At 40.3% G+C, this 14,139-nt stretch overlaps 1 protein-coding gene across 2 annotated transcripts in view; it reads right to left on the bottom strand.

Annotated features, from left to right (window-relative positions):
• Window positions 1–14,139, bottom strand: part of LOC102300386 (roundabout homolog 2) — an 82,964-nt gene that overhangs the window by 2,813 nt on the left and 66,012 nt on the right. For both annotated transcript variants that reach the window (XM_042214499.1, XM_042214500.1), the window contains 12 exons: window positions 12,556–12,680; window positions 12,292–12,463; window positions 11,143–11,319; window positions 10,051–10,077; window positions 9,852–9,891; window positions 8,161–8,288; window positions 7,227–7,499; window positions 6,268–6,430; window positions 4,868–5,125; window positions 3,815–4,017; window positions 463–624; window positions 68–322 (listed from right to left, as the gene is read on the bottom strand). In XM_042214499.1, coding sequence (XP_042070433.1) covers window positions 68–322; window positions 463–624; window positions 3,815–4,017; window positions 4,868–5,125; window positions 6,268–6,430; window positions 7,227–7,499; window positions 8,161–8,288; window positions 9,852–9,891; window positions 10,051–10,077; window positions 11,143–11,319; window positions 12,292–12,463; window positions 12,556–12,680 — 1,983 coding nt within the window. The remainder of the gene's footprint in view (window positions 1–67; window positions 323–462; window positions 625–3,814; window positions 4,018–4,867; window positions 5,126–6,267; window positions 6,431–7,226; window positions 7,500–8,160; window positions 8,289–9,851; window positions 9,892–10,050; window positions 10,078–11,142; window positions 11,320–12,291; window positions 12,464–12,555; window positions 12,681–14,139) is intronic.

The following is a 14,139-nucleotide window of genomic DNA, read 5'->3' as shown; positions in this document are numbered from 1 at the left end:
ACACACACACACACACACACACACACACACACAAATACAGTAGATCCTTTTGAGGATGAACACTCACAGTGTTCCCTTTTCTCTGTGCCGTTTGTGGAAGGATGCCCGTTGTGGGAGGGTTCTATGCCAGCTCTCTTGTTTGAACCCCTACTCAGGGTGGCCCTGCTGGATGATGTTGTGCCACTCCAGGATGCCATATGCTGCCGCTCCAGCGTGGACACACTCACCATGCACTCCTCAGAGGGGTCTGAGGGAGCAGCTGCCCACGAACTGTGCATGTGGGAACCCATGCCGTGCAGGGACTTCATGGCTGGTGTGTGGGCTATTGAGTGGATGGTAGATCAGGGTGTTTGGCAAAGGATACGAATCAGACGTCACGATATGGGCATTCTCATTAAATGTACTAAAAAGACTTATAATAAATAAAAAGTAATAGCTGGGGGTATTAAAGTCCAGACTCACCGTCTGTGTTAGTGTCTCTTCGTCTGGGAAGAGTTCCAACCTTGTCTGTCTGAGGCTTGTTAGCAGTGAGTGGCGCCCTCTTGTGTCCAAGGCTATGCGAGCCTTGTGTACCATGGTCTGCTGTGCCAAAGCTGTCTGAGAGACACTGCTCAGAGGCCTTACCTATAATGGACCGAAATGAGACAGTTATTGAATATTAAGGTTTGGGTATGAATTCAAAACCAAGTATTTGGAAAACCCATAGAGGATCAGCAGATCTATTAACAAGCCAAATGTGTCAGTTGGAACGATAGCGGAACTCAAAGCTGCGATTGAAATCAACAAATACTAGAAATTTCAAAAACTGTCTGTTCTACATCCTAGCCTATATGTGATGTCGAAACAGAAGGTATGAGAGCATATTGCTACTGAATGCCAGAATCAGAGTACAGAACTGTTTTTCTTTGTTTGAGTGACAATAAAATCAAGCTCTAAAACCAGACAAGCATTTGAAAATAAATAAATAAACTATTTAAAGAAGTACTCCACAAATGCAATATGGCATCCGCTGTGGAAATACTGCCACCACAAAAAAACCTTATTCATGTTTTGATTCACTGGACTGAAATAATTCCCTCGCTGTGACTGAATGCACTTCTAAAATAGGAAGAACTCTTGACAGCTAAATATGAGTTCATAAAATGTTTGCATTGCTAATGTTGGTAAATATTTTTAGTCACACTGACCTGCATTTTGCCCTGCAATGGGTTAATAAAAGGGCTTAAAAAACACATATTCTCAATTCACATTTCAATTTTAACCTTTCAAACAATGGAGTCTAAAAATGGTACAATCCTGTCCCTGTGGGAGAAGCCATCAAGTTTCTCTTTAAAGAAACATTTTCACACAGTAAACCTATTTATAAATGCATCAAATCTTAAATGCAAGATGTGTTTCTTTTCAGTAGAGCCCTACTAAAGATGTTGAAATATCATATATTATTGCTTTGACATCTATCCACGGAGGACTTCAAGCAGCTTTTAACAGACTGTCTTAATATTTCTTTGAAAAAGAATAAAGAGGTATTAATGGTTAACCCTAAACTATCTGAATATCCTTGAGATGATGAAACTGTTTTACATTTGCCCAAATGTATCGTCTGCATCACATTGCGCGCAAATCGCGGTCCAAACGACCAATCAATGTCCTAAAAGACCAGAACAGTGTACGGGGGGCTTGCATGCATGTGATTAAATGATCCATTTTATGCTTTTGTGTTTGTGTTGCCGACCCATAATTGATTAGCAAGGCTACACACTGCAAAACATTTTCACTTCAAGCTTCAGTGGCCCAACCACATTGGCAGATAGAGTGTTGATATTGAAGAAATCTGCAATGCCTTGGATAGTTAGAAAGCTGATTTTCTTGATTATTCACTGCCGTTTTTACATTATTTACGTGTGATAATTGGATAGTGGATATTGTTAAAAAGACAATATTGGTTGTCACCCACCATACAAGGCACTTCTTCTTGTTGCGAGTTAAAAAATGTATTTCAGAAACTATCTGACATGAATGCAGTTTCTCAGATTGGTTGAATGTATGAAGAAGAAAAGCAGAATTGTCTCCTCTTTGATATCGTCCTTTTCTTAAGTACCCCATTCAAAATCTCTGATAAGAGACAGATTTCCTTTTGTTGCATTTTGACATCTGTATTGTTATATGTTTTAAATCTACACTTTTGTGGTTTTTCAGTAGTGATGACAGCAAAACACATGTTTCCTTTCAGTGAATCATAACTATATCCACATGTCTCCCATTCATATGCAGTCATGGTGAAAAGAAAGGACACCCTCTTTCAATTCTAACGTTTTCCGTATCAGGACATAACAAATAATCATCTGCTCCTTAGCATGTCTTAAAATTATTTAAATACAACCTCATATGAACAACAATGCATGGGATATTAGATAGTGCCATTATTTATTTGACAAAAATTAAGGAAAAAGGTTGAAATGATGTGTGAAAGTCTAAATACAGCCTCACTTATAGCCTCAACTAGGTTACTAATCAAATGCTTTAACAGCAACTACTTTTAGCAGTTTTAGTCTGGAGCATTCAGGTGTGTGTTAACACGATACCAAGGAGGAAAACCATCCACAGTGATCCTAGAGAAGCAGTTACTGCTGCCAATCAATCTGGAAAGCATTATGAGGCCATTTCTAAACAATCTGAAGTTCATCATTCCACTGTGAGAAAATTATTCATTAGTGAAAAACATTCAAGACAGTTGCTAATTTTCCCAGGAGTGGACTCTGCAGTAAACTCACCTCAAAGAAACTGAAAAAAAGAAAAGAAAAAAAAAATCTACATCTCAGATGCTACAGGCCTCAGTCAGTATGTGAAAAGTTAAAGTTTGTGACAGTTTAATTAGAAAAAGACTGAATATGTATGGTTTGTTTGGAAACAGGTTGCCAGGAGAAAGTCTCGTCTCACGAAAAGAACACGGAAGCAAGGTTTAGGTTTGTAAAGTTGCATCTGGATAATCTGAAGACTTCCGAGTGGAGATGTTTGGCCATACAGCCCAGCACCACATCTGACAAAAGCCCAAGACAGTATATTACCACCAACACATCATACCAGTTGTCAAGCACAGTAATGGAAGGGGGATAGTTTGGGCTTGTAGTTTGCCATGGGAACCAGGAACCTTGCAATCACTGAGTCGAATATGGACTCATCTGTGTTCCAAAGTATTCTAGAGTCAAATGTGAGGCCATTTGTCCAACAGCTAAAACTTGGTGCTAAAGGTAATTGTATAAGCTACTGAATCATGGCTTAGTTTTTCACACACTGCTTCAGCATTTTGGCTTATTTTTTGCTACATGGTGTAATATGCAATGCATTGTTGTTCATCTGAGGTTGTATTTTATGTCCTCCAACGTAAAATTTGGAAATTGAGAGAGGTTGTACTTTCTTTCTTTTTATCATTATGCTTTTCATCGACTACACTGAAGATGAAAAACTTCTAACTACATTCTCACATGGGAATGATATTATTCTTAAAAGTGGCATGCCTTCAGTGAGAACACATCAAGTGAAAGCTATGAATTAAAAATGGGCTCCATAAATAAGTAATAATCATACCTCAGTTTCACAAATTATCCATATTCCTAATGAAAGTGCTATCGGTGAACTTGGTGTAGGCATATAAAAATATAATTAGAGCATGCATGTTAATATCTGTCATATTTTCAGCACCTATGCATTATTATTTACCCATATTTCCATGTGAGCATGACCTCATAGTGTCAATGACTCAGTGGTCTATTCACTTAAAAATGAATACAGCAATTAATTTTTAAAACATTTTTACCTGAGCCCTCAAGGTTATCCATGCTGTGACCAGGAGTGTATTCAAAGCCACACAAATTCTTTGACACCACAGCATATCTTTCATCCTCCTCCTCCTCTTCCTCCTCATCTTCAGAAAGGAGAGTGGTTCCCAAATCAGAACCCAGTGTACTAGACATGAAGTCAATTGGGGAGTTGGACACGTTGGGACTGGTTTTCATATGCCTATTTAAATGTGGGGAAACAGTGTGTATTAATAAAATGTTTTTAAAGCAACAGAAGTCAGATAATGGGCGTGAAAAATGCTGCAAAACAAGCATTACAAATTCAGAATCAGTAGATATTCAGGAGGGTGGAGATGCAATGTGCATACACTATGAATGCCTGCAGTGATTTTACTGATTACTTTCTCAGTGCTGGTGTGTGTTGTGCTAACACAATGGAGTTGTAATTGGACTGGATTAAGGATATCTGGATGGGCAGGGCTGTCACCAACATGCCTGTTATCTCCCGCACAGCTGTCCTCCATGATGGCTCGCATCCCACCATAGAGGAGATGCATGCATAATTACTAACTCTATTTACTGATGTCAGAACAGCATGTAAGACTAAACCCAGTCATTACCCTCCATGTCGCCACTGACTTGTCAAGTTTTCCAATGCTCCATCAAAGGTGTAATCAATGGAGAGATGTTTTTATCGCTTGCAAGACACACGGGCCGCAGGTCTGAGCTGACACATGTAAATACCAGCATTGAAAGGCGCTCAGACATTTTCCATTGATATGCAAAATCCAAACTTTCACCAGAATAAAATGAATAAAATTACATGCATCTCTCTAACAGAGCAAAGCAAACATAGTTGAATGGATCTGCGTTACCATGCAAAGCTTTCACACTTTCACATTATTACCAAAAACAAGAATATGAAAGGTGGTCTTAAAAAGCCATCTTTGCTTTTCCTTGTTTGGTGTTCTAGCATTTTGGTTGTGAAGCATTTTGTGATGCTTACTGTATATTGAAAAGTGCTATATAAATAATTTTTTATAAAACCTAGCTTTACAAGGGAATCTTACCATGCCTGCTTGGCCACTTCATACTGGTAGGCTCTAGTCAGCTCATCCAAGTGAGCCTGCAAGATGGACTGCATTTCTTCATGGTGGGCAGAACTGAGAGAGGACGATGAAGGCTGACTAAAAGTAGCTGCTGCTGGGGAGGAGGACCTTCCTCTCAGGGGAGGAGTGGGACCTCTCTCTTCCTCTACTTCATTTTCCAAATTCTGATGGCGGTAGGTCTGGACAGACATTGGTGGTGCCCAGCTTCCGTTGTCATATCTGGCATGTGGACAAAATGTTTTCATGTTAATGATCACATTGACTTTCCTAAATAACTGATTAGAGATGTATGCCAAAGACAGAAAATAACTGTAAATATTCCACTAACAAAAGTGTTCTCAACACTTTTAAATGATCAGAAAATAGCAGCCACAATATGTTTAGGCTTTACAATGCAAGTGTGACTGTGCAATTCAGGATGGCAAAATGTGGTCCTGAAGACATCTGCTCTAGAAGATTTACCACACAGAGAGTAGCACTTTAGCCACCATTCAGAAAAATCAGAATCTGTCATATCTCATCATCATATCATATTATCCCAAAAGAGCACTTTGCTCTCTAAGTGCAGGCTTACTTGTGGTTCCTAGAGCTTCCAACAATACAGTGGGGGAGACAGAGCCTTCAGCTGTGAGGCTCCGCCCCCGTTAAACCAGCTCCCTGTTTGGATTTATCATAATCCAGAGACAAGCACCTAATATGGATATCTTTGGTGTGAACCCACACAGGCACAGAAAGATCCCCAGCTAGTGGTTGGGTTCAAACACACCCAGTGGTTTCACAACTGTAGAAATGGTGCTAGATAAATAACAAAAAAAGGAATTCACTCCAAGAACTTTTTAATTTTGTTGAGTTAAATTATAATGTTTTGTTTATATGTTAATTAGCACTTATTAGCAGCTATGTTAAGGATATAGCTTGCTAACTAAGCTCACACTGTTAGCGCTTCATCATGTGGTTTAAATATAGTCACTTCTAACTCGAAAAAACATGGCATAGACAAAAAACAAACAAAAAGGCTTCACATTGCAGAGTTCAGAAATTAGTGTGGGGCAGCATAGCGACCACATCCATTTTTCATAACAAAGACTTTAGCTTAGTCTTAGCCAAAAGGGCTAAATGTAGGCCAGCAGTCACTCAGCTAACTAGGGTACTAGCATTTAACAGGCTAATACAGCTAATTCTTTTTTCTTTCACAAGGTAAATTAAACAGGGAGCTTATATCCAAATTCTGATAATAACACAAAGCCACCCATGCATACACTCTGCTTGGGCCCCAAGTGCAGGCTCTGTGTTTGCATGTGTTTCTTTTCTGTTTTTATGTGTTTTAGTACAGAGACTGATGACATATGAATGTACATTACCCTCCTCCATGATTTTCCTGGGGGTAACAGTCAAGGTCAACCTCAGTCCCAGGCAGGGGGTTCATGGGTGGTGGTGGCAGAGGCATATTAGCCCAACATGTCCCATTTGATTTAGAGGTTTTTGTTCCACTTTTTAGCTTCTTTTTCTTCCCAGCCTTTGCACCTGGGGGTAGGCAAAGAGAGGTTTAGCTTCCTCTATACAAAATACGTAAGAGTATTATTCTACTCTCAGTCCACACACATTCGGTTTTGCTTGGAAAAAGGTACCTTCTATCTTTCTCTGCTGCTTCTCTCTGTGAACTTTTACCCAACCTGTCTTCTACCCAGTTTTCATTATTCGTCTCTCCTGTGTGCTGACAGCACATTACAACATTTTCTAAATGTTGACATTTCTTAAATAGGCATCAAAACCTGCGGCAAACCACTTTAAGTTGCTTCTCCACTTGTTCTCTTTATCTGTGGTTAGCTTGACATTTAACTGAGCACACGGCCTATAGTGCAAAAAATAAAAAATAAAAAAAAACACACAGAAAAGCCTCCACGACTTTACTAAATGTATAGAAGCTACATAAATAGCTCCAAACACTGAGGGATTTTCTTCTTCCATCTAATCAAATTAACCCAAAAGAAATGTGTCATGATTGCGTGACATTTCTAGGCAAGATAAGCTCCCAGGGTAGAATTGTGATGAAGACAGAAGAGTAATTAAGGACATTATCCTAAGGGTTTATTTTTAGTGAATATGTAAACAAATGCTCTCCTTCCTAGTTTGGTCTTTCCTTGGTTTAGCTCCCAGTAATTTAAATGATAGGGAAAAAAGTGCTTGTGATTTTGCTGCAAAGATGCTGCACTTAGTTCACAGAGACCCAAGGAGTTTATCATAAAATGAAAAAACCCCAAAACAAAACCAAAACCAATCAAATAAACAAAGATCTTGATCATTTCATCGTGGCTCATACCACTGCCAGGGCGTCTGTCAGTTAGCGAGTAGCCCAGGTTTGCTATTTCCTGCTGGGCTTGAAGAGAAGCCTTCCAGCGGGGATCTGGCCTATCCACCGCCAGCTCGTGGAAACTATTGGACTGAAGTATTTGAGTGGTGGCATAGGGGGTGGGCTGAGTGCCTCGTGCTGGGCTGCTGTAGCCTGCCTTCCCCATGAAGTCGATACTGCTGTAGATGGCACCATCAGACAGCATGGTACCAGTTTTCTCCACCGCTGCAGACGGTAAAACATCTGAGGCAAAAAAGAGGATGAACACAGAGAGGGGAGGGAAATGGAAAAGGCATCATGGAGAGATAAGTTGACATGAAGTTAACGATCTTTAAGGTCATTAACACTCCCTGCTGCTCCAGCACTCTGTATTAGTTAAATACATTTCTCAAATGGACTTGATATAAATGAAAGTGATTATCAACAACCATAATTAGCATGCAATGCTCTGTGGGAGCCGGGTGGAGTGCTCACAAGAGGGATGCTCAAACAGTGCTAACCTTCAGCTCAACAGTCTTGCACGAATAAAGCCTGAAGCTCACCAGGGTTCCATTGAACTTTGAGAACATGTAGGCATACAAACACATAATGGAAACCAATATACTTCAACCACTGTGCGCAACCTCGAAAAACGGACAATGGCAGAGCATGACAAAGAATGATGGGGAAAAAAATATCTAAACAGTGCAAATTTAAGCCAGATATCAGGCTTGTCACATCAAATTAGTAAAACAGAGCCCTTAAAGGCTGTTTTAATTTGTGCGTGTGTGTTAACCTATTTGTGTATATGTGCTTAAGTGTGACATCCTGTCAGCATGCTTCCCAAGGGATCAACATCAAAACTGTCCAACTAGGCATCGCTAAACCGTATTCTTCATCGCTCCGGCTTGTTTATGTTTCTTACCTCCTCGGCCAAAGTTGCTGCCGCCTTTTGGACTCCCTAAGCCCCCGTTAGCTGGGAGACTTGTGGAAGGCCAGGAGTCAGCTAACCAGGGGAGGCCTGGATCACCTGCTTTTAACAACCCTGGACGGCTGTGAGAGAATGTTTAAAGTCAGACAAAGGTGGATGAGAGGTGGAAAGGACACCAGAGAACCAGTGACATTGTTAAATATTCAGCCTGCCCTGCTCATTTTCTTCCTGCTGCATCAACAACAAATTGATGCGAAAACTCATTCAGCATATTCTCGCCCGTGGAGCAGCCGAGCACGCAGGCAACAATAAACAACAGAGAGACATAAAATGGCAAGTCTATAAATCAGACTTCTGCCTCCCCTCGACTCTACCACCCCTAACTCTCCCTGGAGAAGCAAGGCAGGCCTAAATACACACTAAATCCACTTTAGAGCCTTAGCACAACAGAAATTTACATTTTAAATTGAGAATCATGGACAGCCTCTGGCAGATCAGCTACACTGCTGCTCAGTCTCCATAGCAACAGAGACAGCAAAAGCCCATTAGGTGGTTTAGGAACGCTACCATGTCATTTTGTCTTTGTGAAGTACAACGTCCACGAATAAAGGCGTTCGTTTCAAGGTAGGAAAGTTGTGGGCAGCAATTCAGGGAGGAACAAAAAATAGAAAAAGACAATTTACACCCCCTCTATATCAGCTGCTGTAAAAATGGCAAAACATTCACATGCCTGCACATTAAGTAAACATACTGTGTGTCTGCATATGTTTACTTAATGTGCAGCTTTACAGTGAGTTTTCCACTGAGCCTGATTTACCAAGTGCCAGGGGAGTTGTTCACAGCTGACTTGGTGATGGCTCAAAGGTGTTCAAACAATTACGTCAATAATTTCCATTTTAAACTACACAAGCATAATACATATATTTACATATATTTCCTTGGAAGAACAGGGCAAAGCTATGCACAGTAGCGCAAGCAGTCTGTGCACCTTCAGTGTGGAGAAAGGCACTCATGCAAAAGGGTTTTACAAGAAAGCGTTTATTTTTAGTCTATTACTTGCAACATTTGTTCTGGCTTTGGGCTTATCTGCTTGCTTAGGTGTAACAAATATGTAGAGCAAACCACTGTCCACAGAGCAAATTCACCTCTTTCCCCCTGTTGTTTTCAGGAATACTTTGATATTCTGTGGACACGCTGTCTTTGCTTTGGGCATTTTGAGCAGTCTGGAAATTCTATCGGCCACTGAGAGGAGTCTCAAGATCCGACGCATTGTTCTTCTGTCTCCACATAAAACCCATGACTCTACTTACTCTAGGCCAAGCTTTTTAAACAGCACATTCATCACCTCTCCCCTCCTTTATTGACCTCTGGCTCACTCAGATGAACTGAGAAGCGCGCCGGTGACTAAAACACCTGCATTAATTGGTAGCTCTCAGTTCAAAGGAGTGATTAATGATTTCATCACAGTGAACAACAGTGGAAATCGTGCACTGATACAATATGAATAGGCGGGGGTGGGTGAAGGGGGGGCATAAATGCAAATTCCATTCATCAGGAGAGAACTCTTCATATTAAGTTTTACGATAGCATGGTGTCATTAAAAAGTTCACCATGTGACACCGAAATGTCAGCTTGGAAGCTTTAGCAGTAGGGTTTCTGAACGTTTTTAGTGGAGAAATTCTCACCTTCCATTGCGAATCAGGCCTCTGTCTCTTTGGAATGTCACTTGGAGGGAAAAGAGGGAGGAGAGAGAAACAATTAAACTGTCAAGTAATCAACAGCATGACTGTAGATTTGAATGGCTGATACATTACTGCTGTCAAGAATGAAGGCACCTAAATTGCCGGGATATTGTATATACAATGGCACAATGTAAAGACATACCTGCTCGAGTGAAGGTGAAGGACTGAACTGCAATTTAAAGAGACATAAAGAGTGTGCGTATCAGAGGGCATATCAAGTGGCATAAAGAGTGCGTAGAAATATTAAAATGATTCAAAATGCTCTCGTGTTCAAAAGATATGGATTGTGTGCCTTCGTTTTTGCTTTGTTTGTTCATCCATCACTGATATGTCAGCACTGTGATCATATTTTGATGAAGCTTGGGCAATAACGCAGCTAACATTTCAGCATTTTCTGATTTACACTGACTGCCCTGAGGGAGAAGTTTAAATGAAGGTGACATTTTTAACCTTTTTTTTTTATTTTTGCTCGCCTCAGGTGATCTGCACTCTCATCATAATTCTATTTTTTTATGAAATCCTTCCAAAATACATCTTGAAACAATATGTGTGCAACAAGAAAGATAATTACTGATGCAATAGCATTTTTAAACTACTGCTATAAATTATTTAAAAATGAAGAAATCAATGATTTTTTTAAGTCAATGGCTCTTATAGAAAGAAAAAAAAAAGAATCCATTGTTTTCCAAATGGAAATATGAAATTTTGGACTTAAACTCCTGCAGTTTTTGAATAAAGGGATCAGAAAACCAGCCCTCAATCACATAAATCCCTGCTGAATTAGGAAATCGCACTGCTCTCTCCCCAAGTCACTAAATAAAAGCTGCAATACGCATTATGAAATTTGCACACAGCTTCATGCTCGACTCGCAGTGGAATAAAAGAATATTCCATACATAAACCTAGATGTACCTCATGTTAATGTGCAAACAACACCAGGCATGGTCTGATAATGGAAGGGGATGTTAAATTACTTATCTCGCATGAATGTATTAGAGTGTTGAGGTGTGCTGCTGATGGAACGCAGCACAGTCGATGCACATCAGTGCACAGTGAATTAAAGTAAATAGGGCCTATTTCCATCCGCGCTGAATACATTTTCTTTGTTCTGCGTTTCAGCCAGCTCAAATGGAGTCACATCTGTGATGGCATCAGCTTCCGCTGGAGAGAGACCTACTTTGCTTTGTGAGCCAGTTTTGATGCAGAACCATGTAAATTGATTTTTTTTTTTTACCTGCATAGTTGCTAAGTCCTTTCCTCTTTTTTCTCCTCCAGTACAACCAGGCACTGAAGCCCATGAGGACAATCCAGCAAGCCCCTCCCAAAGCAGCGATGAAGGCCGGCTGCTTCACCACATCTGAGATGCTGTTGTTGCTGTCCGATCCTGTCATTACGTCCCTCAGTTCTGCACCTGGAGGCACCACACACCCACACAGGGAGAAAAGGGAAAGAATTTAGAATTTTAATTTCAGTATCAGTGACTGAATGGGATTAAAAAAAAAATATTGAGCAGGAAAAAATACAGTTCAGAGAAATTAAATTGTAACAAAATTTTATTCAATATCATCACAATGTTTGACATAGAGATAAATAAATAGGTGAAAATGTACAAGTTTAAGCAAATCAAAGAAGTGTGGAACACACTATGTATCAAACCAGGACACATGGACTACAGAGACCACCGAAAGATGAGCCCGTGAAAAAATACAAACACAAAGAGATAAAAAAAAAACAGCATCAGTGCATCCAATATAGCGTTAATCAATTCAGCAGTGCACTTATCAACTTGAGCTGCAAGACACAAGATTGACAGAGCAGCTCTGACAGAGTTTGATTTTCTGTTGCGGCTACTGTGCTGTGAAATTAGATTCACAGTCTCCAGCAGGAACCACCCCCCCATCATTAAGCTTCATTCCACAGGCCTGTTTCCCTTTCTCTGGGCGTTAGGGGTGTTATTATATATCAGTCAAAAGTCACAGATGAAGAGCATCTGGCCTGAGCTCCCATATTGATTCTGGGCTTATATACGCTGGGCATCCTTTAGTGATTTCATAAGATGTGATAGGCTGATAAGCTCCTACAAAAACACTGTCTACTTTGTTAGCGCCAGCTGCACACATATTGGAGAGGATTATTGATATGGCTAACAGTACTTGGCACAGTGTTACCAGGCACTACACTTAATGAACTGCTATTGATTTCTCTATAGACATCTGGCGTTGTAAAGCGCAATTTTCTTTCTTCAAGTGCGATAAATTGATAAATCATTTTCCCAGACCCCCAATCTGTGATAGAGACCTAGGTCTCCTATCATGGGGTCATTTTATTTGACTCGAGGTTTGGCGTGTGTGTGTGTGTTTGTGAGAGAGAGAGAGTGGATTACCCAAAGTGATGAGCTGGGGTATGCTCTTGACCCCCACCCCTGCGCTGGTGCCTGCAGCCACCTCTACACGGTACTGCACTCCGGTCTGCAGACCCCCAACTACCACTGAACGGATGGTCGCGTCCACAGACTTATTGACATGAAAGCGAGTTTCGTTGGCCAAACACCAGATCTGACAAAGACAGACACACCAGACAGATTTCATTGTGTGGTTGTACATCACTAAATCACTAAACTATTCAGTCTGGAGAAGCCTGGGCTCACCTTGTACTCTTGTATGATGCCATTCTGTTGGTCAGAAGGAGGAGGGTCCCAGGATACACTGATGGATGTGCTGTTGTGGTTTCCAACTGTCAGCACTGTCACTTGCTGTGGAGGCGCACTTGGTGCTGATGGGTCACACCGGGGGGTGGGGGGTGGGGGGGGTAAAAAGATTAAAGAAAGAAAAGGTAAAAAAGAAAGAAAGAATGAAATCACTACACATAGTTTATTCTTAAAAACGAGTATGTCTTGTTTTATTTATTTCTTATTTCATATGTCAAAGAGGGATTTGTCTCACTCGCTACCTCAATTCATATTAATTCAGCAAGCCAAACAACATGGGTTTTTCTATTTCCTAAGCCAGCCTGGCAGATGGCTGCTGGGAGTACTTCATCTCAGTTTCTTATCTTAATAGTGAGATTCTTATTGTGTTGCTGAACCCAGTAAGTAAATCACTTTCATCATGTCCTACTCGCACTACACCATATTGGCCACATGCAAATGCTTCCAGTGTAGATGCACTCAATTTAGCATGTCTGTTTGAATAAAATTGGTCAGTACCCATGTCTGATAATAAGTTTGAGGTGATTTCTTGGTGTGTATGTGGAGACTAAGGGCATAAAAAACAAACTTTAATAGTTCTTTTTTAAAATTAGAGATTGTGGCACCCTCCATAGATAGATGTAAAATTTAAAGAAACTATAGGCAGCAGGAGGCAAAAAGATCATATCTATGGAACTGTGCAAATCAGGCAATCCCTGGGCACATAGTCTCTCTCGATTCCTAATAAAACCATCATTACGTTCTGATTGAATGGATGAAACAGCTAGTTTGAGCCCGATTAAGGAGGTTTAAAATAACAATACTAATCACAGTGTTTCAATATATGGAAGGCACTGTCTTACTGTACTGAGAAGTAAAGGCAGGTGGGCCGTTGTGGAAATGGGCATTGTGAGTCAAATTCTCAAAATGGACATGGTGTCTGTACTCTCAAAGTCAAAAGCACCAAGCCATGTATTAGCGCATATGAACTAATGACACAACAGCATATTAGAAGTGGATGACAGAGCATTTGTGCAAGATTTGATCCTGACCTCTGCCAGTTATTTGACATCTGCAAAGCTCAACATCAGCCTCAGGTAATTTACATAGCAAAAAGATGACAAAACAATAGATTTCTTTTGTTGCCAGATGAAACAAATCTCCCTGTATAATGTAGCTTGTGCTTAAAAGAGCGGCTATGAACAGATATGGCTGTGTCTGCAAAGTACTTGACAGGCTGGCAGGACAAAGGAATTAAATCAGCCATAGGAGATGCGGTTTATTTTTATTACATTTAACAAATTAACTGAGCTCAGTTTGAGGATATCTATATTCAGACATTTAGGCAGTATTGACTTTCCAAAGCAATTACCGTTAAACAGACTCACACAAATGTACTGTCCCAGTATTGAGATGACTATTGTTCAGAAGGAAGGAAAAAATACACACGCAATGAAGGAAGAGTCAAATATAAAATACAGGATATTATATTATACCATATCATCCTGCCACAAATCTTTACTCCTTTCATTCAAGTAAACATTT

This window comes from Haplochromis burtoni, unplaced genomic scaffold, assembly GCF_018398535.1.
Source record: "Haplochromis burtoni strain Fernald_Lab_line unplaced genomic scaffold, NCSU_Asbu1 Contig_576, whole genome shotgun sequence".
Lineage (NCBI taxonomy): Eukaryota > Metazoa > Chordata > Actinopteri > Cichliformes > Cichlidae > Haplochromis > Haplochromis burtoni.
The sequence above is the reverse complement of the archived record's forward strand: the minus strand, read 5'-3'. Positions and strand labels throughout refer to the sequence as shown.